Here is a 21634-nt window from a genome sequence, read left to right as displayed (position 1 = left end):
CCACTCGTGTCCGCGCCCGCCGGGCCCCGCTGGCCCCCACGGGCAGCCCCAGGGCGAGCCCGGCGGCGGCGGCGACCACCGAGAGCAGCAGCAGCGCCCGCGTGGCCTCCAGGAGCGCTGGGGGGGCGGGGGGGGGACACGGCTTGGGGACACCGCGGGGACACGCGGGTGACCCCCACGATTCCCACCCTGCACGGGGACAGATCTCCGGGGGACGCTGGGGACACGCGTGGGGACAGCTCTGGGGTTGCCCGCGGGTGGCACCACCGGGGACAGCGGTGGGGACGTTGGGGACAGCTCAGCGCGGGGATGGACCCCCCCCCATTTCCTGCCCTCGCGTCCCCCCGGGCGTACCTGGGGTGGTGGCGTGGGGGGTGGCACTGTCCCCCGAGGCAGCCGTGCCACAGCCCCAGGCTGGCCGTGCCCCCCGGTGCCCGGCGCTGCACCCAGAAGTGGGTGGCGGTGGCGGCCACCAGCAGGGCCAGGCCAGTGGCCCCGCACAGCAGCCCCCCCCACCGGCATCCCTGCGGGGACACGGGGGACAGCGTGGGGACACGGGGACAGCGTGGGGACAGCGGCAGGGACAGCGTGGGGACACGGGGACAGCGTGGGGACAAGTGGCAGGGACACGGGGACAGCGTGGGGACAGAGGGAGGGTGTGGAGACATCTCCGGGGGACACCCGTGGGGACACCTCTGAGGCACAGAGGGATCCCCAGGATGCCATCTCATGGGGACGCAGGGGACACCCATGGGGACATCCCAGGGGACATGGGGGTACCCGTGGGTGGCATCTCCGGGGGACATTGGGGACACCCACGGGGACATTCCTGGGGGAAGGGGCTACACCGAGGTGGCACCTCTGGGGACATGGGGACGCTCTGCAGCGGAGGGGGACACGGGGGACATCCCTAGGGGACACCAGAGGGGGGCCACAGGGGTGGGGACATTGGGGACAGACACTGGGGACATTGGGGACTCACCCGCCGCCAGCAGCCGCTGTGCCGCTGTCCCAAGGCCACCCGTCCCCGTGTCCCGCTGTCCCCCGGGAGGGGACAGGCCCCCCCGGCACGTGGCACTGCCATTGTTGGGGACACAATGGGGGAAGGCTCTGGGTGCTGAGGTGGCACGAGCCTGTCCCCAGGCGGGTGACACCGCGGGGGAGGGGGGGGACACGGCCGGGGTCACCCCCGGCGACACGGAGGGGTCCCGCCAGCGCCTTGGGGACAGCGGGTGACATCCCCGAGGGCAGGGCCAGCCCAGGCTGGGCGCGGGACCGTGCCCGGCTGGAGAGGGGACACGGGGGACACGGGGGACACTGGGGACACGGGGACAGTGGGTAGGGGTCCCGGGGGTGTTCTGGGGTGTTCCCGGGGTGTCCCTGCCACCCCCGTGTCCCAGTCAGTGTCATCGCCATGTCCCACCCAGGGTGTCCTTGTCACCCCCGTGAAGGTGTCCCTGTCACCCCCATGTCCCCCTCAGGGTGTGTCCCCATGTCCCACCCGGGTGTCACTGTCACCCCCGTGTCCCCCCCAAAGTGTCCCCGTGTCCCACCCAGGGCCGTTCCTGTCACCCCGTGTCCCCCCCCCCCGCCATGTGCCCCTCGGGGTGTCCCTGTCCCCCCCTGCCAGCCTGTCCCTGTCCCCCCCCAGGGTGTGTCCCCATGTCCCCCCCCCAGGGTGTGTCCCCCCCCCTCTCCGGGTGTCCCCGTCCCTTGAAGTCGCACGGGGGGGTGAAGGGGAACAGCCCAGCCCCCCCCCATAACCCCCCCCCGGACCCCCCCGGCGCCACCCCCCGGTGCCACCCCCGGTGCCACCGCCCTGGGGGACACCGGACGCTCCCGCCCTCCTCGGGAAAGCCACGCCTGGAGCTCAAGTGCCACCTCGGGCCATTTATTGGGGACACCGGGGGGACCCTGGGGACCCCCCCCCCCCCAATCCTGTCCCCCCCCCCCCCCTCAGTCCTCCAGGTTGCGGAACGCCGCCACCATCTCCTCCTGCAGCTGCGCGAAGGACGCCAGGATCCGCTGCTCGCCGTCCTTCACCGGGTCCTGGCCACGCGGGGACACGCGGGGACACGGGGGGGACACGCGGGTGTCACCCCCAGACCCGCACGGGGTGGGGGGGGGGGGGGGGTCCCCGAACCCCCCACACTGAGATTCGTGTGGGACACGGTGACATCACCCCCCAAAATGGGGTCACAGCCGCCCCCCCCCCCCACCCCGGACAGCCACTCTGCCCACGGGGACACGCGGGTGTCACCCCCCGGGGGGGGTCCTGGATCCCCCCCCCCGCCCCGGGTCACCCACATTGAGATTCGTGTGGGACCCCCCCCCAAAAAAAATCCACCTGAGACCCCCCAACGAGGTCACCCCCCCCTCCCCCGCTCTGACTATCACAGGGGACACGGGGGGGACACGCGGGTGTCACCCCCAGACCCGCACGGGGGGGGGGTCCCGGAACCCCCACACTGAGATTCGTGTGGGACCCCCCCCCCAAAAAAATCCACCTGAGACCCCCAAACGGGGTCACCCCCCCCCCCCCCCGCTCTATCACAGGGGACACGGGGGGGACACGCGGGTGTCACCCCCAGACCCCCGGGGGGGGGTCCCGGAACCCCCACACTGAGATTCGTGGGGACCACCCCCCCCCAAAAAATCCATCTGGGATTTGTTGTGGGACCCCCAAAAGGGGTCACCCCCCCCCCGCCCCAGCTCTGACCGTCACAGGGGACACGGGGGGGACACGGCGGTGTCACCCCCAGAGCCTCTCAGGGTGTCCCCACGTCACCCCCGTGTCCCCCCCAGGGTGTCCCCATGTCCCCCACAGGGTGTCCCTGTCACCCCCACGACCCCCCCCCCACCCAAGGTGTCCCTATCCCCACGGGACCCCCCCCCCCGCCAATGGGGGTCTCGAGCCCCCCCTGGTGACATCATCCACCCTGGGACCCCCCCCAAGGGGTTCTCAGCCCCCCAAACCCCCCCTTAACCTTCATATGGGACCCCAAGCCCCTAAACCTTCCCTTAGGACCCCCCCACGGGGGTCTCTGCCCCCAAACCCCCCTTAACCCTCCCCTAGCACCCCCAAATCTCCCCTTAACCTTCCTCTAGGACCCCCCCAAATGGGGGTCTCGCCCCCAAATCCCCCATTAACCTTCCTCTAGGACCCCCAGCCCCCCTTAACCCTCCCGTGGGACCCCCAGCCCCCCTTATCCTTCCCTTGGGACCCCCAAACCCCCCTTTAACCTCCGCCGGGACCACTCCCACGGGGTCTCAGCCCCCAAATCCCCCCTTAACCTCCCCCGGGACCCTTTCCCCGGGGGTCTCAGCCTCAAATCCCCCCTTAACCTCCCCCGGGACCCCTTCCCTGGGGGTCTCAGCCCCCAAATCCCCCCTTAACCTCCCCCGGGACCCCTTCCCTGGGGGTCTCAGCCCCCAAATCCCCCCTTAACCTCCCCGGGACCCCTCCCATGGGGTCTCAGCCCCCCAATTCCCCCCTTAACCTCCCCCGGGACCCCTCCCCCGGGGGTCTCAGCCCCCAAATCCCTCCTTAACCTCCCCCAGGACCCCTCCCAATGGGGTTCTTGCCCCTCAAATCCCCCCTTAACCTCCCCTAGGACCCCCAAATCCCCCCTTAACCTCCCCCGGGACCCTTCCCTGGGGGTCTCAGCCCCCAAACCCCGCCTTAACCTCCCCCCAGGACCCCTCCCACGGGGGGTCTCAGCCCCCCAAATCCCCCCTTAACCTCCCCCGGGACCCCTTCCCTGGGGGGTCTCAGCCCCCAAATCCCCCCTTAACCTCCCCGGGACCCCTCCCACGGGGGTCTCAGCCCCCCGCGCCCCCCACCTGGAACTTCATGGCGCTCAGGCGGTAGAGGATGTCGCCGAGCCCCTCGCGGATGGTGGCCCAGGTGACACGCTGCTCCTCGGGGCCCGCCCCCCTCCACCGCCCCCCGCGCCAGCTCGTAGAAGGTGACCAGGTTCTGCAGCATGCCCACGGTCTTGTAGAACGGGCAGAACCTGGGGGGTGCCGGGGGGAGTCAGGGGGGGGGGGGTCTAGGGGGGTCAGAGAGGGAATTTCGGGGCTCAGAGAGGGAATTCTGGGGGTCAGGAGGGAGTTAGGGGGGGTCAGGAGTGGGTTGGGGGTGTCAGGGTGCAGCATCACCACGGTGTTGTAGAACGGGCAGAACTGGGGGGTCAGGGAGGGTCAGAGTGGGGGTTTGGGGGTCCCGGGGGGAGTCCCGGTACCGGTCGCAGGCAGGGGGGAGTCCCGGGGGGGTCCTGGGGGTCCCGGTACCGGTCATAGGCAGGGTGGGGGTCAGGGTTGGGAGTCTGGGGGGGGGTCCCGGTACCAGTCATAGGCAGGGTGGGGGTCAGGGTTGGGGGTCCCGGGGGTCCCGGTACTGGTTGTAGGCAGGGTTGGGGTCCTGGGGGGGGGTCTCGGGGGGGTTCCGGGGGTCCCGGTACCAGCCATAGGCAGGGTGGGGGTCAGGGTTGGGAGTCTGGGGGGGTCCTGGTACCGGTTGCAGGCAGGGTTGGGGTCAGGGTTGGGTGTTCCGGGGGTCCCGGTACTGGTTGTAGGCAGGGTGGGGGTCAGGGTTGGGGTCCCGGGGGTGTCCCGGTACTGGTTGTAGGCAGGGTTGGGGTCCTGGGGAGGGGGGTCCCGGGGGGGTTCCGGGGGTCCCAGTACCGGTCATAGGCAGGGTGGGGGTCTCGGGGGGTCCCGGTACTGGTTGTAGGCAGGGTTGGGGTCAGGGTTGGGGGTCCCGGGGGGGGTCCCGGTACCGGTCGTAGGCCGAGTATCCGTTCTGCTGCAGGAAATCGTCCTTGAGCAGTTTGGCCACTTCCAGCGTCACTTTGTCACCCTCGGCCAGCGACGCCTGCGGGACAGCGGGGTCCTGGCACTGCCCGGGCCTCCCCAGAGCCCACAGCCCCCAAATCCCACAAATCCCGCAAACCCCACTGATCCCACTGATCCCATAGATCCCACAGATCCACCTTCCCCATCCACCCAGGCCCCACAGACCCCACAAACCCCATAAATCCCAGACCTTCCCCATGAGCTACACGATCTCGGCCAGCTCCTCCTTGTCCTGCAGGGTCCCACATCCCACATCCCACATCTCACATCCCAGACCCCAACCCCACATCCCAGACCCCACAGACCCCACAAACCCCACAAACCCCACATCCCAGACCCCACAAACCCCATAAATGCCAGTGCCAGACCTTCCCCACGAGCTGCACGATCTCGGCCAGCTCCTCCTCCTCCTGCAGAGTCCCAGACCCCACATCCAACATCCCACACCCCATATCTCACATCCCAGACCCCAACCCCACATCCCAGACCCCATAAATCCCACAAATCCCATAAATGCCAGTGCCAGACCTTCCCCATGAGCTGCACGATCTCGGCCAGCTCCTCCTCATCCCGCAGGGTCCCACATCCCACATCCCACATCTCACATCTCACATCCCAGACCCCAACCCCACATCCCAGACCCCATAAATCCCACCAAACCCATAAATGCCAGTGCCAGACCTTCCCCACGAGCTGCACGATCTCGGCCAGCTCCTCCTCATCCCGCAGGGTCCCACATCCCACATCCCACATCTCACATCCCAGACCCCAACCCCACATCCCAGACCCCATAAATCCCATAAATCCCATAAATCCCACAAACCCCATAAATGCCAGTGCCAGACCTTCCCCACGAGCTGCACGATCTCGGCCAGCTCCTCCTCCTCCTGCAGAGTCCCAGACCCCACATCCAACATCCCACACCCCATATCTCACATCCCAGACCCCATAAATCCCATAAATCCCATAAATCCCACAAACCCCATAAATGCCAGTGCCAGACCTTCCCCACGAGCTGCACGATCTCGGCCAGCTCCTCCTCCTCCTGCAGGATGCGCCGGGCGCGGTCGCGCAGCGCGGGCAGCTCGGGGTGCGCGCGCTCGTAGTGCGGCTCGAGGGCGCGCAGGTAGCGCGAGTACGAGATCAGCCAGTTCACCGAGGGGAAGTGCTTGCGCTGCGCCAGCTTCTTGTCCAGCCCCCAGAACACCTGCGTGTCACCCGTGTCACCCCCGTGTCACCCCCGTGTCACCTTGTGTCACCCATCCTGTCCCCGAGATTCTCATCCCCACGGAACACCCGGCAGTGTCACCCCCCGTGTCACCCAGCGTCTCCCTGTGCTTCTTGTCCAGCCCCCAGAACACCTGCGTGTCACCCGGTGTCACCCATATCACCCGTGTCACCTTGTGTCACCTTGTGTCACCCCGTGTCACCCGTGTCACCCATTCTTTCCCCCAAGCTTCTTAACCCCATGAAACACCTGCCAGTGTCACCTCCAGGTCACCCCCAGGTCACCCAGCATCTCTTGTCCAGCCCCCAGAACACCTGCGTGTCACCCGTGTCACCCGTGTCACCCGTGTCACCCGGTGTCACCTTGTGTCACCCCCGTGTCACACATCCTGTCCCCGAGATTATCATCCCCACAGAACACCTGGCAGTGTCACCCCCGTGTCACCCAGCGTCTCCCTGTGTGTCCCTGTGCTTCTTGTCCAGCCCCCAGAACACCTGTGTGTCACCCGTGTCACCCGGTGTCACCTTGTGTCACCAGTGTCACCCATCCTCTCCCCCGAGATTCTTATCCCCCGTGTCACCTCCGGGTCACCCAGTGTCTCTTGTCCAGCCCCCAGAACACCTGGCAGTGTCACCCCGTGTCACCCCCGTGTCACCCAGACTGTCCCCGAGGTTCTTGCCCAGCCCCCGAGCACCTGCCACACCGGGAATGTCACCGCCGTGTCCTCACCCAGGGGTCACTGTCCCCTCCATGTCCCACTCGGTGTCCCCATGTCCTCTCCAAGGTGTCTCTGTCCCCTCCCCAGTGTGTCCCTGTCCCTACCATGACCCCCCCAGCCTCTCCCTGTCCCCTCCGTGTCCCCCCCACCCTGTCCCTGTCCCTGTCCCCTCCCCCAGTGTGTCCCTGTCCCACTCACGCCCCCCTCTGTCCCCTCTGTCCCTGCTGTCCCCTCTGTCCCCGCTGTCCCCTCTGTCCCCTCACCTGCACGATCCCCAGCGTGGCCGAGGTGACAGGATCCGAGAAGTCCCCTCCGGGGGGGGACACCCTGATGGGGGGGGGGGTCAGGGTGAGCTGGGGGGTGTCCCCCCACCCTTGTCCCCTCCCTGTCCCCCCCCCCCGGGGACACGGGGACAGGGGGACATGGGACACGGGGACACGGGGACACGGGAACACAGGGGACATGGGGACACAGGGGACATGGGGACACGGGGACACAGGGACCACGGGGCCACAGGGACACAGGGACACAGGGGACACAGGGACACGGGGACACGGGGACAGGGGGACCAGGGACACAGGGACACAGGGACACAGGGACACAGGGGACACAGGGACACAGGGACACAGGGACACGGGGACACAGGGACAACACAGGGACACAGGGACACGGGGACACAGGGACACAGGGGACACAGGGACAAGGGGACATGGGGACACAGGGACACAGGGACACAGGGACAGGGGGACACAGGGACACAGGGACATAGGGACATGGGGAACACGGGAACACAGGGGACACGGGGACACAGGGACACAGGGACACAGGGGGACACGGGGACAGGGGGACACGGGGACAGGGGGACACGAGGACACAGGGGACACAGGGGACACGGGGACAGGGGGACACGAGGACACAGGGGACACAGGGGACACAGGGACACAGGGACACAGGGACACAGGGACACGGGGACACAGGGGGACACAGGGGACACAGGGACACGGGGACACAGGGACACAGGGACACAGGGACACAGGGACACGGGGACATAGGGACACGGGGACACGGGGACATAGGGACACAGGGACAGGGGGACACGGGGACACAGGGGACACTCACGCTCCCACGATGCTGACGCTGCCCTCGCGCTTCGGGGGTCCCGAGGCACCGCGCCCCGCCCCGCGCGCTCATAGAACGAGGCCAGGCGGGCCCCGAGGTACGCGGGGGTACCCACTGTCTGTGGGGGACACGGCTGTCACCCTCCCTGTCACCCCCCGGTACCCGCTGTCTGTGGGGACACGGCTGTCACCTCCCTGTCACCTCCCAGTACCCGCTGTCTGTGGAGACACGGCTGTCACCATCCCTGTCACTGCCCTGTCACCTCCCTGTCACCCCCCCGGTACCCGCTGTCTGTGGGGACACGCTGTCACCTCCCCTGTCACTGCCCTGTCACCCTCCTTGTCACCCCCCGGTACCCACTGTCTGTGGGGACACGGCTGTCACCTCCCTGTCACCGCCTGTCACCTCCCTGTCACCCCCAGGGACACCACTGTCACCCCCCAGGCATCACCCCGAGATCTCCCACTGACCTCAGGTCCCATTTTCCCCCCAAATCCCGGGATTTTGGGGTTCCCTGCACATCCCCGTGACCCCATTCCCGAATTCCCGGGATTTGGGGTCTCCCCACACCCAATCCCCATCCCCCGGGATTTTGGGGTCTCCCCTCTGCCCACCCCGGGGGTTTTTGGGGTCTCACCCGCCGGCATCTCCGCCAGGCGCCCCGAGATCTCCCGCAGCGCCTCGGCCCAGCGCGAGGGTGGAGTCGGCCAGGAGGCAGCTGTGCAAGCCCATGTCCCGGAAGTACTCGGCCAGCGTGATCCCTGTCCCACGCGTGTGTCACACGTGTCACACACCTGTCACACACCCAGGGACAGCGTGATCCCCTGTCACACCGCGTGTGTCACACGTGTCACACACCTGTCACACCCCCAGGGACAGCGTGATCCCTGTCACACGCCTGTGTCACACGTGTCACACACCTGTCACACCCCCCAGGGACAGTGTGATCCCTGTCACATGCGTGTCACACATGTCACAGGTGTCACACACGTGTCACACCCCCAGGGACAGCGTGATCCCTGTCACACACGCCTGTGTCACACATGTCACAGGGGTCACACACCCAGGGACAGCCTCAGCCCTGTCACACACCCCCAGGGACAGCGTGATCCCTGTCACATGCATGTGTCACATATGTCATACATGTCACTCACGTGTCACACTCCCAGGGACAGCGTGATCCCTGTCACATGCGTGTCACACATGTCACAGGTGTCACACACGTGTCACACACCCATCACACCCCCAGAGGCAGTGTGATCCCTGTCACACGCGTGTGTCACACCTGTCACACACCTGTCACGCACCCAGGGGACAGCCTCAGCCCTGTCACACACCCAGGGAAAGCATGATCCCCTGTCACACGCCTGTGTCACACCTGTCACACACCTGTCACACACCAAGGACAGCCCTAGCCTTGTCACACACCTGTGTCCCTGCCCTCACGTCCCCTCCATGTCCCCCCGTGTCCCTGTCACACACACGTGTCCCTGCCCCCGTGTCCCCGTCCCCCTATGTCACACACAGCTCTGTGTCACACCCCCGTGTCCCTGTCACACCCCCCGTGTCTCTGTCACACACACGTGTCCCTGCCCCCGTGTCCCCGTCCCCCTATGTCACACACCAGCTCTGTGTCACACCCCCGTGTCCCTGTCACACCCCCGTGTCCCTGCCCCCGTGTCCCTGTCCCCCTATGTCACACACAGCTCTGTGTCACACCCCCGTGTCCCTGTCACACACACGTGTCCCTGTCACACACCGTGTCCCTGTCACACCCCCGTGTCCCTGTCCCCCCGTGTCCCCACCGGTGTAGATGGAGGCCTCGCGGGCGGCCACCGGCATGTTGGACGTGTTGGCCACGAGCGTCGTGCGCTTCATGATGGACTCGGAGCGGCCACCGACCTCCATGGTCAGCTGGGGACACCGGTGTCACATCGTCACTGCCTGCCACCTCCCTGTGTCACCCCTGTGGCACCGTGGGACAGCCCTGCCACCCCCGATGTCCCCCCCATGTCACACAGTGTTGCTGGGTCACTTCGAGGAAGTCCCCAAGGGCTCTCCACGAACACCAGTGTCACTGCCACCCCCCTGCCACCGCGATGTCCCCCCCGTGTCCTCGTGTCCCGCCGTGTCGCAGTGCCACCCCCGTGTCCCCGATGTCCTCGCTGCGTCACAGTGCCACCTCAATGTCCTGGTGTCGCCGTGTCACCTCGAGGAAGTCCCTGAGGACTCTCCATGGACACCCGTGTCACTGTCACTGCCCTGCCACCCCCCCTCTCCCAGTGCCACCCCGATGTCCCGCCATGTCCCCGTGTCACCTCGGGAAAATCCCTGAGGACTCTCCACGAACACCCACGTCACTGCCACCCCCCCTGCCACCGCGATGTCCCCCGGATGTCCCCGGATGTCCCGGTGTCGCCGTGTCACCTCGGGGAAGTCCCGCAGCACCTCGGACATTTCGTTGCCGCGCTCGCCGCAGCCCACGTAGACGATGACGTCGCTGTTGGAGTACTTGGACAGGGACTGGGAAATCACCGTCTTCCCGCAGCCGAACGCGCCCGGGATGGCCGTGGTGCCCCCCTGCACACACCTGGCGACAAGGGGACACGGCACGGTGGTGGCGGCACCCCGGCGCCACCCTGCGCCTGTCCCCATCGCCGCCCCCACGCCTGTCCCTGCGCCAGCCCCGTCCTGCCGCTGTTTTCCGCCCCATCCCTGTCCCCAAATCCATCTCTGCCTGTCCCCATCCCTGTCCCCAAATCCATCTCTGCCTGTCCCCATCATTGTCCCCCAGATCCATCTCTCCCTGTCCCCATTCCCTGTCCCTCAGCTCCGTCTTTCCTTGTCCCCAGTCCCATCCCCTGTCCCTGTCCTTGTCCCCATCCCTGTGTCCTGTCTCCATCCCTGTCCCAGTCCCGTTCCCTACAGGAACATTGCACCACCCCAGTCCCAATCCCAGTCCCAATCCCGATCCCAATCCCAGTCCCGGTCCCGGGTCCCTACGGGAAGAGCGCGTCCAGGACCCTCTGGCCGGTCAGCAGGGGGTGATTGGCCGGGAGCTTCTCGGCCACGGGGCCGGACCTGCCGGACCGGCCACACCTGGATCATGGAGAGCGGCTCACGGACCCCCTGGAACTCCAGCTCCAGCACCACGTCCTGCGGGATCGGCGGGAATCAGCCGGGATCTACCCGGGATCAGCCCGGGATCAACCTGGGGCTGGCCCGGGATCAGCAGGGATCAGCCGGAATTAGCCGGGGATCGGCGGAATCAGCCGGGATCTACCCGGGATCAGCCCGGGATCAACCTGGGGCTGGCCCGGGATCAGCAGGGATCAGCCGGAATTAGCCGGGGATCCGCTGGGATCAGCCCGGGATCGGCCCAGAATCAACCTGCGACCGGCCCGGGATCAGCAGGGATCAGGCAGGGTCAGCCTGGGATCAACCGGGACCAGCCCGGGACAATCCGTCTGGCCCCCACCCCCCGCCCGATCCCGATCCCTGTGATCCCGACCCCGCTCCCGCTGATTCCGCTGATCCCGATCCAGCTGATCCCAATGATCCCAGTCCCGGTCCCTCTGATCCCGATCCCAATCCCGCTGATCCCAGTCCCGCTGATCCCGCCGGTGCCGGTGCCGGTGCCGGTGCCGGTCCCGGTGCCGGGTGCCGGTGCCGGTGCCGCTCACCGCCACGCCGTAGTGCCCGGGGGGGCGCGATGTAGGTGACGGTGCCGCGGCTGCGGGGCGGGACCATCAGCCGGTGCTGCAGCAGCGAGTTCTCCGCCACCGACCCGTAAATGTCCCCGCCCGTCACGTGGCTCCCGACCTGGGGACACGGCGGCGACACCGTCAGCGACCCCCGGCGGGCTCCGCGCCCCCCGCCCCGGCTGCTGGGACAACGGCGGTGCCCGTGTCCCGCCATGTCCCCTGTGTCCTCCCACGTCCCCCGTGTCCCCACGTCCCTGCCACCTTCGTGTGCTCATGTCCCTGCATCCTCATGGTCCCTGTGTCCCCCAATGTCCCGGCGACTCCGTGTCCCGATGTCCCCGTGTCCCCGCAACCCCTGTGTCCGTGTCCCCCCATGTCCCCACGGCTCTGTGACCCCCGTGTCCCTGTGTCCCCCATGTCCCTGTGTCCTCTGTGTCATTGTGTCCCCACCCCCTTTTTGGTGTCCCCTCCTGGGCAGGGGGCACAGGGAGGGGACAGGGGAGGACAGAACGAGGGGACAATGGAGGTGATGTCCCTTGGCAGGGACAGGACGGGCCTGGGGGGGGACAAAAGGGGACAGAGGGTTTGAGGGGGGACAGGGCAGGATGGGGAGGGACAGGAAGAGGACAGAGGGGATGGCAGGACAGGACGGGGAGGGGACAAGAAGGGGACAAGGAGGGGACAGAGGGCCTGGGAAGCCAGATGGGGAAGCGGGGACAGGACAGGGATGGGACAAAGGGACAGGAGGGGGGTACAGGGAGGTGACAGGGAGGGGCCACGCACCCGGAGGTTCTTGCTGGGGACAAAGTCCCAGTCCAGGTGTCGCGGGCAGCGCGGGGACGTTGGTGCCCCGCGGGATGTAGATGCTGCGCGTGGCCTCGGCGATGTCGCGCAGCGGCCCGCTGGATCCCGTCGAAGATGGAGCCCAGGATGCCCGGGCCCAGCTCCACCGACAGCGGCGTCCCCGTGCGCCGCACCGGGTCCCCCACCTGCACCCCCCGCTGCGGCCGCTCAGGAATGTCACCGCGGCAGGGACACGGGGACCGGCGGGACTGCGGGGACACGGGGGCAGCGGGGACACGGGGGCAGCGGGGACCGGGGGAGATGGCAGGGACACGGGGGGGACAGCGGGGACACGGGGGCAGCGGGGGCTGCGGGGACAGGGCGGGACAGCGGGGACACGGAGGGCACTGCGGGGGACACGGGGACTTCAGGGGGGACTGCGGGGACTGGGTGGGACAGCGGGGACAGGGGGGACAACGTGGACTGAGAGGGACAGCGGGGACACAGGGATCGGGCGGGGGACAGCGGGGACAGGAGGACTGGGGGGGACAGCGAGGACAGGAGGACTGGGGGGGACAGCGAGGACTGGGGTGATAGCGGGGACACGGGGATTGGGGGCACAGCGGGGACCGGGCGGGGACGGGATGGGTTGGGGGGACACGGGGACTGGAGGGACAGAGGGGACAGTATGGGCTCGGGGGGACAGTGGGGACAGGGAAAGGATGAGGGGAACGGGGAGGGGACGGGACACAGGGGACAGGACGGGGGACAGAGGGCACAGGACATGGAGGGTTGGTGGGGGGACAGGACAGGACAGGACGGAGGGGACAGGACGGGGACAGGGAGGGACAGGACGGGATGGGGGAGAGGAGAGTCGGGGGACGGGACAATGTAAAGGGACAGGGAAGGGACAGGACGGGGAGGGACGGAGGGGACAGGATTGGGGGGACAGGGAGGGGACAGGGCAGGGCAGAAAGGAGGGACAAGGGAGGGGACAGGACGGGGGGGACAGGGAGGGGACAGGGAGGGACAGGACGGGATGGCGGAGAGGAGAGCCGGGGGGACAGGACGATATAAGGGGACAGGGAAGGGACAAGAGGGGGCGGGACAGAGGGGACAGACAGGATTGGGGGGACAGGGAGGGGACAGGACGGGGGGACAGGGAGGGGACAGGGCAGGGCAGAAAGGAAGGACAAGGGAGAGGACAGAGCAGGCTGGGACAGGACAGAGGCTCAGAGGCTCAGGGGAAGAAGGGAGGGGACAGCAGAGGATGGCGGGGACAGGGCGCGGCGGCCGGAGGGACAGCAGGGTGGCGGGGAGGGGACAGCGGGGACAGGATACAGGTCTCCTCGTACACCTGGAGCGTGGCCATGTCCCCCTCGAGCCGGATGATCTCCCCCACGAGCTCCGCGTGCCCCACCCGCACCAGCTCGTACATGGCCGCCCCCGCCATGCGCGTGGCTGTCACCACTGCGGGGACACGCTGTTGTCACCCCCGGCTCCGGGCCACTACCGCACAGGGGACCACCGTGTCCCCCAGCTCAACCCCGGGGTCCCTGTCCCCTCCCCGTGGCGCCCCCCGCCGTGCGCGTGGCTGTCACCACTGCGGGGACACGCCGCTGTCACCCCCGGCCCCGGGGCCGCCACCCTCCGGCATCCCCCCCTTGTCGCCGGTCCAGCCCCGGCGTCACCACCCCACCCGGGACCCCTCTGTCCCCATCCCTGTCCCCTCCCCCACGACCACCCCCGGGCACTTTCCCACGCTGTCCCCTCCCCGGGGCGTCCCCTCCCCATTGTCCCCTCTCCTGTCCCCATTTTAGTGCCACAAACGCCACCGGGATCCCCCATTCCCGGCCGTCCCTCTGTCCCCAGGGTGTCCCACGATGTCCCCTCCTGTTCTCAACCCTGTCCCCTTCCCAGGTGCTCCCCCCCATTGTCCCCTCTCCTGTTCCTCTGTCCTCATTGTCCCCCCCACATTGTCCCCTCTCCTGTCCCCCATTTTAGTGCCACAAACGCCACCGGGATCCCCATCCCCGGCTGTCCCCATCCCCAGGGTGTCCCACGATGTCCCCTCCTCTTCTCAACACTGTCCCCTCTCCTGTCCCCTCTCCGGGTGTCCACCCCACCATTATCTCCCCCATTGTCCCCTCCCCATTGTCCCCTCTCCTGTCCCCATTTTAATGCCACAAACGCCACCGGGTCCCCATCCCCGGCTGTCCCCAAGCTGTCCCCAGCCAGGCTGTGGCCGGGCTGTCCCCGCGTGTCCCCAGGTGTCCCCAGTGTCGCCGTACCGGGCCCGGACACGCCGTGCACGGCGCCCACCAGGCTCTCGCGCTCCTCCAGCCGCGTCCCCCGGGGTCCCCTCCATGCTGTCCCCTCCCCGCCGCGCTGCCACGCCGTTAAATGGCCCCGGGCGCCGGTGACAACCGGACAGGGCCACCGCAGGTGTGGCACCGTGCGCAGCCAACAGCCGCGTCCCCACCCCCGGGGGACACCGCGGGGGACAGCGCGGGGGACACCGGCTGGCTCCGGTGACAGGGCCACCGCGGGTGTGGCACTGTGTGCTGTCAACAGCCGCGGCCCGCTGCTCCGGGTGACACCGGGTGACACCGGCACGGCCCGGCTCGGGGTGACGGGGACACGGCGTGGGTGCCCTTGTCACCTCCCTGCTGTGTCCTTGTCACCCCTTCTCTTTGTCACCCCCCCGTGTCCTTGTCACCCCCTTCTCTTTGTCACCCCCCCTTGGAGGGTCCCCCAAGGAGGCCTTGTCACCTCCCTGCTGTGTCCTTGTCACCTCCCTTCTTTTTGTCACCCCCCATGTCCTTGTCACCTCATTCCCTTTGTCACCTCCCATGTCCTTGTCACCCCTTCTCTTTGTCATCCCCCCATGTCCTTGTCACCCCTTCTCTTTGTCACCCCCCCCATGTCCTTGCCACCTCCCTGCCGTGTCCTTGTCACCTCCCTTCTTTTTGTCACCCCCCATGTCCTTGTCACCCCATTCCCTTTGTCACCTCCCTGCTGTGTCCTTGTCACCCCTTCTCTTTGTCACCCCCCATGTCCTTGTCACCTCCCTGCCGTGTCCTTGTCACCCCCTTCTCTTTGTCACCTCACGGTGTCCCCTGGGCCCCCCCTTGGGGCGTCACCAACACAATTTGGGGTCCCCCCCGCCACTCCCCTAATTTCGGGGTCCCACTCTCCTATTTAGGGCCATCCCCTTGTAATCCCCCCTCCCCCATTTTGGGGTCCCCTCCCCCCACCCCTCACCCTCAATTTAGGGTCCCCCTTGGACCCCAAAACCTCCATTTTGGGGATCTCCCCCCGAACCCCAACACCCCGTTTTTGGGGTCCATTCCCCTCGACTTGGGGGTCCCATCCTCCATCTTTGGGGTCCCCTTTTTTCCCCCATTTCGGGGTTGCATCCCCATTTTTGGGGTCTCCTCTCCCCATTTTGTGATCCCCTTTTTTGGGTCCCACCCTCTATGTTGGGGGTGCCCTTTTTCCCCATTTTTGGGGTGCCCTCTCCCCATTTTGGGGTCCCACGCCCCATTTTTGGAATCCCACTTGAAACCCCCCTCATTTGGGGTTCTCCCCTTTTTCCCCCCTCCCCTCACCCCAAACCCTTTTTCCCCTTTTTCCCATAAAAACCAACCTGGGGATTTTCCCAAACTCCCGTTTATTACCCAAACCCCCCCGAAACGACCCCAAATCCCTTTGTGAATTTTTTTTTTGGGGGGGGGTCAGGACACCAGGACCCCCCCGGGGCCCCCCTTGCCCCCCTCGGGGCCGTCCCGGGGCGTGGATTTGGGGTCGTCCTCGCCCACCAGGCGGATGTTGTGGCGTTCCCGAAATTCCGAGAGCTCCCGGCCCTTGGCCTGCAGCTGCTGCGCCAGCGCCTCGATCAGCTTGGAGATCTGGGGAGAAAAACGGGGAAAATGGGAAAAATGGGAAATAGGGGAAATGTGGGAAATAGGGGAAAAAAGAGAGACTCGGTTAGATTGGAGATCTGGGGGGAAAAACGGGGAAAATGGGAAAAATGGGAAATAGAGGAAATAGGGGAAAAGAGAGAGACTCAGATTGGAGATCTGGGGGGAAAAATGGGAAAAATGGGAAATAGGGGAAATGTGGGAAATAGGGGAAAAGAGAGAGACTTGGTTAGATTGGAGATCTGGGGGGAAAAACGGGGAAAATGGGAAAAAATGGGAAATAGAGGAAATAGGGGAAAAGAGAGAGACTCAGATTGGAGATCTGGGGGGAAAAACGGGGAAAATGGGAAAAATGGGAAATAGAGGAAATAGGGGAAAAGAGAGAGACTCGATTACCTTGGAAATCTGAGGGGGAAATGGGGAAAATGGGAAATGTGGGAAATAGGGGAAAAGAGAGAGACTCGATCAGCTTGGAGATCTGGGGGGAAAAATGGGAAAAATGGGAAATAGGGGAAATGTGGGAAATAGGGGAAAAAAGAGAGACTTGGTTAGATTGGAGATCTAGGGGGGAAAACGGGGAAAATGGGAAAAACGGGAAAGGGGAAATAGGGGAAATGTGGGAAATAGGGGAAAAGAGAGAGACTCAGATTGGAGATCTGGGGGAAAACATGGGAAAATGGGAAAAACCTGAAATATGGGAAATGTGGGAAATACGGGAAATAGGGGAAAAGAGAGAGACTTGGTTAGATTGGAGATCTGGGGGGGTGAAACGGGGAAAATGGGAAAAATGGGAAATAGGGAAAAGTGGGAAATAGGGGAAAAGAGAGAGACTCGATCAGCTTGGAGATCTGGGGGGAAAAACAGGGAAAATGGGAAAAATGGGAAATAGGGGAAAGAGAGGAAATAGGGGAAAAGAGAGAGACTCGATTACCTTGGAAATCTGAGGGGGAAATGGGGAAAATGGCAAATGTGGGAAATATGGGAAATAGGGGAAAAGAGACTCGGTTAGATTGAAGATCTGGGGGGAAAAATGGGGAAAATGGGAAAAACCTGAAATATGGGAAATGTGGGAAATAGGGGAAAAGAGAGAGCCTCAATGAGCTTGGAGATCTGGGGGGAAAAATGGGGAAAATGGGAAATAGGGGAAATGTGGGAAATAGGGGAAAAGAGAGAGACTCAGATTGGAGATCTGGGGGGAAAAACGGGGAAAATGGGAAAAATGGGAAATAGAGGAAATAGGGGAAAAGAGAGAGAATCGATTACCTTGGAAATCTGAGGGGGAAATGGGGAAAATGGGAAATGTGGGAAATAGGGGAAAAGAGACTCAGACTGGAGATCTGGAGGGAAAAATGGGGAAAATGGGAAAAACCTGAAATATGGGAAATGTGGGAAATAGGGGAAAAGAGAGAGCCTCAATGAGCTTGGAGATCTGGGGGGAAAACACGGGGAAAAGAGGAGGAGGAAAAGGGGGAAAAATGGGGAAAAGGAGAGGAAAAAAGGGGGAAAAAGGTCCAGAGCATTTTTTGGGGTGGTCCCAACAGATTTTTTTAGGCTCCCCGTTGGATGTTTATGGGATCCCATTGGATTTGGAGATACCCCAGTGGATTTTTATGGGATCCCAGTAGGATTTTGGGCTCCCCAGTGGATTTTGAGATACCCTATTGGTTTTTTTATGGGATCTCAGTGGGTTTGGGGTTATCCCAGTGGGTTTTGAGATGCCCTGTTGGGTTTTTACGGGATCCCAGTGGGATTTTGGGCTCTCCAGTGGGTTTTGGGATACCCTGTTGGAGTTTTATGGGATTCCAGTGGGTTTTGGGATACCCTGCAGGGTTTTTATGGGATCCCAGGGGATTTAGGGCTGTCCCAGTGGATTTTTACAGAATCCCTGTGAATTTTGGGATATCCTGTTGGGTTTTTATGGGATCCCAGTGGGATTTTGGGCTCTCCAGTGGGTTTTGGGATACCCTGCAGGGTTTTTATGGGATCCCAGGGGATTTAGGGCTGTCCCAGTGGATTTTTACAGAATCCCAGTGGATTCTGGAATATCCTGTTCGGTTTTTATGGGATCCCAGAGGATTTAGGGCTGTCCCAGTGAACTTTTACAGGATCCCAGTGGGTTTTGGGATACCCTGCAGGGTTTTTATGGGATCCCAGGGGGATTTTGGGGCTCCCCAGTGGATTTTGGGATACCCTGTTGGGTTTTTACAGGATCCCAGTGGGATTTTGGGCTCCCCAGTGGGTTTTGGGATACCCTGTTGGAGTTTTATGGGATTCCAGTGGGTTTTGGGATACCCTGCAGGGTTTTTATGGGATCCCAGGGGATTTAGGGCTGTCCCAGTGGATTTTTACAGGATCCCAGTGAATTTTGGGATATCCCGTTGGGTTTTTATGGGATCCCAGTGGGATTTTGGGCTCTCCAGTGGGTTTTGGGATATCCTGTTGGGTTTTTACAGGATCCCAGTGGATTTTGGGATATCCTGTTGGGTTTTTACGGGATCCCAGTGGATTTTGGGATATCCTGTTGGGTTTTTACAGGATCCCAGTGGGATTTTGGGCTCCCCAGTGGGTTTTGGGGTGCAGACCTGCTCCCTGTTGCTCTCCAGCGCGGGCAGCACCTCCTTGACCGTCCTCTCCACCAGCACCCCCCCGACCATGCGGAAACACTTCCGGGTGGGATCCACCTCCCGCAGCGTCTCGATCACCAGCCTGGGGCAGCGGGGTCAGCGCCCAACCCACCCCAAACCCACCCCAAACCCACCCCAAACCCACCCCAAACCCACCCCAAACCCACCGTGATCCACCCCAAACCCACCCCAAACCCACCCTGATCCACCCCAAACCCACCCCAAACCCACCGTGATCCACCCCAAACCCACCCCAAACCCATCCCAAATTCACCCTGATCCACCCCAAACCCACCCCAAACCCACCCCAAACCCACCCTGATCCACCCTGATCCACCCCAACCCACCCTGATCCACCCCAAACCCACCCCAAACCCACCCCAAACACACCCTGATCCACCCCAAATCCACCCCAAACACACCCTGATCCACCCCAAACACACCCCAAACCCACCCCAAACCCACCCTGATCCACCCCAAATCCACCCCAAACCCACCCTGATCCACCCCAAACACACCCCAAACCCACCCTGATTGACCCCAAACACACCCTGATCCACCCCAAACACACCCCAAACCCACCCCAAACCCACCCTGATCCACCCCAAACACACCCCAAATCCACCCTGCTCCACCCCAAACACACCCCAAACACACCCTGATCCACCCCAAACCCACCTCAAATCCACCCTGATCCACCCCAAACCCACCCTGATCCACCCCAAAGCCACCCCAAATCCTCAGTCCCAATCCCAAATCCCGACCCCAAACCCCAAATCCTGACCCCAAACCCCAAATCCCGACCCCAAATCCCGATCCCAAACCCCAGATCCCAAACCCCAGATCCCAAACCCCTGACCCCAAACCCCAGATCCCAAACCCCAGATCCCAAACCCCAGATCCCAAACCCCTGACCCCAAACCCCTGACCCCAAACCCCTGACCCCAAACCCCTGACCCCAAACCCACGTGTGCTCGTTGAGCTCCAGCTCCAGCTCGGCCGCCTTGGAGGCCAAACCCCGCTGGTCCTGCCGCAGGCGGTTAAAGCGCGACACCACCTGCACCACAGCGGCACTGGGACGGACTGGGACGGACTGGGACGGGCTGGGAGGGGCTGGGAATGGACTGGGAGGGGCTGGGAGGGACTGGGAATGGACTGGGATAGACTGGGAGGGGCTGGGAATGGACTGGGAGCAACTGAGAATGGACTGGGATCAGACTGGGAGAGACTGGGAATGGACTAGGATAGACTGGGACACACTGGGAATGGAGTGGGACGGACTGGGAGGGGCTGGGAGGGACTGGGAGGGGCTGGGAATGGACTGGGATGGGACTGGGAGAGACTGGGACACACTGGGAGGGGCTGGGAATGGACTGGGATGGGACTGGGAGAGACTGGGACACACTGGGAGGGGCTGGGAATGGACTGGGACACACTGGGAGAGACTGGGAATGGACTGGGACAGACTGGGAGGGACTGGGACACACTGCAAGGGGCTGGGAATGGACTGGGAGCAACTGGGAATGGACTGGGACACACTGGGACACACTGGGAGGGGCTGGGAATGGACTGGAAGGGACTGGGACACACTGGGAATGGACTGGGACACACTGGGAATGGAGTGGGATAGACTGGGACACACTGGGAGGGGCTGGGAATGGACTGGGAGCAACTGAGAATGGACTGGGATCAGACTGGGAGAGACTGGGAATGGACTAGGATAGACTGGGGCACACTGGGAATGGACTGGGACGGACTGGGAGGGACTGGGAGGGGCTGGGACGGACTGAGACATACTGGGAATGGACTGGGATAGACTGGGACACACTGGGAGGGGCTGGGAATGGACTGGGATAAACTGAGAATGGACTGGGATGGGACTGGGACACACTGGGAATGGACTGGGATAGACTGGGACACACTGGGAATGGACTGGGACACACTGGGAGGGGCTGGGAATGGACTGGGACACACTGGGAATGGACTGGGATAGACTGGGAGGGGCTGGGAATGGACTGGAAGGGACTGGGACACACTGGGAATGGAGTGGGATGGACTGGGAGGGACTGGGAGGGGCTGGGACAGACTGGGAATGGACTGGGATGGGACTGGGAGGGACTGAGAATGGACTGGGACAGACTGGGAATGGACTGGGAGGGACTGGGATAGGACTGGGATGAACTGGGGTAAACTGGGATGAACTGGGATCAACTGGGATAGGACTGGGATGAACTGGGATAGGACTGGGATGAACTGGGGGAAACTGGGATAGGACTGGGATGAACTGGGATAGGACTGGGATCGGGATAAACTGGGAGAAACCCCTGGGACTGGGGAGGGGGGATCCCACAGGGGGCTTGGGGAGCCCCTCGGGCTAAGGGGGACCCCCCCAGTCCCAGGGCCCCCCCTCGCTCCCCAGCCCCCCCTTATCAGGGACCCCCCCCCCTCACTCCCCACCTTCCCCTCGCGCGCAGGCGCATCCCCCCGCCGCCCCACGCAGCCCCTCACTCCCCTGCCCCTCCCCGCGGCTCCCGGGGACCCCTCCCCAGCTCCCGGTGCCCCCTGACCTGCTCGGCGCTCAGCCCCTTCCCCGCCGGGGCCGCCCCTCGCCCCTTCCCCGGCTCCGCCATCTTGGCCCGCGCGGCTCCGCCTCTTCCGCTCCCGCCGCTCGCGCGGCG

At 64.4% G+C, this 21634-nt stretch overlaps 2 protein-coding genes across 2 annotated transcripts; both read right to left on the bottom strand.

Annotated features, from left to right (window-relative positions):
* Positions 1 to 1956: 1956 nt before the first annotated feature.
* On the bottom strand, positions 1957 to 13862 carry LOC128820291 (V-type proton ATPase catalytic subunit A-like). The gene is given in 21 exon segments (XM_054000945.1): positions 1957 to 2049; positions 3844 to 3936; positions 3938 to 4016; positions 4782 to 4876; positions 5861 to 6064; positions 7067 to 7130; positions 7923 to 7969; positions 7972 to 8036; positions 8283 to 8285; positions 8560 to 8617; positions 8619 to 8683; positions 9728 to 9836; positions 10350 to 10512; positions 10926 to 10996; positions 10998 to 11078; positions 11606 to 11629; positions 11631 to 11744; positions 12410 to 12454; positions 12456 to 12524; positions 12526 to 12678; positions 13713 to 13862. Coding segments are annotated over 21 exon segments (1845 nt in total).
* Positions 13863 to 16062: 2200 nt separating this feature from the next.
* Positions 16063 to 21630, bottom strand: PFDN2 (prefoldin subunit 2). The gene is made up of 4 exons (XM_054001210.1): positions 21524 to 21630; positions 19925 to 20013; positions 18915 to 19038; positions 16063 to 16320 (listed from the first exon to the last, which is right to left on the bottom strand). Exons 1-4 carry the CDS (start codon positions 21584 to 21586, stop codon positions 16147 to 16149), a joined length of 450 nt encoding a protein of 149 aa, XP_053857185.1. The 5' UTR covers positions 21587 to 21630; the 3' UTR covers positions 16063 to 16146.
* Between the last annotated feature and the right edge of the window lie 4 nt (positions 21631 to 21634).

This window comes from Vidua macroura, chromosome 29 (genome assembly GCF_024509145.1).
Source record: "Vidua macroura isolate BioBank_ID:100142 chromosome 29, ASM2450914v1, whole genome shotgun sequence".
Taxonomy (NCBI): Eukaryota; Metazoa; Chordata; class Aves; order Passeriformes; family Viduidae; genus Vidua; species Vidua macroura.
Note: the sequence above shows the minus strand (reverse complement) of the source record. Positions and strands in the feature narration are given on the sequence as shown.

What these genes read in the sequence shown, in the direction of transcription:
- PFDN2 (XM_054001210.1), bottom strand. Translation starts at nt 21,586, where the DNA reads ATGGCGGAGCCGGGGAAGGGGCGAGGGGCGGCCCCGGCGGGGAAGGGG. An exon ending in AGGGGCTGAGCGCCGAGCAG is followed by an intron (nt 20,014 to 21,523) that starts GTCAGGGGGCAC and finishes GCTGTGGTGCAG; the next exon opens with GTGGTGTCGCGCTTTAACCG. An exon ending in TGGAGAGCAACAGGGAGCAG is followed by an intron (nt 16,321 to 18,914) that starts GTCTGCACCCCA and finishes TTTTCTCCCCAG; the next exon opens with ATCTCCAAGCTGATCGAGGC.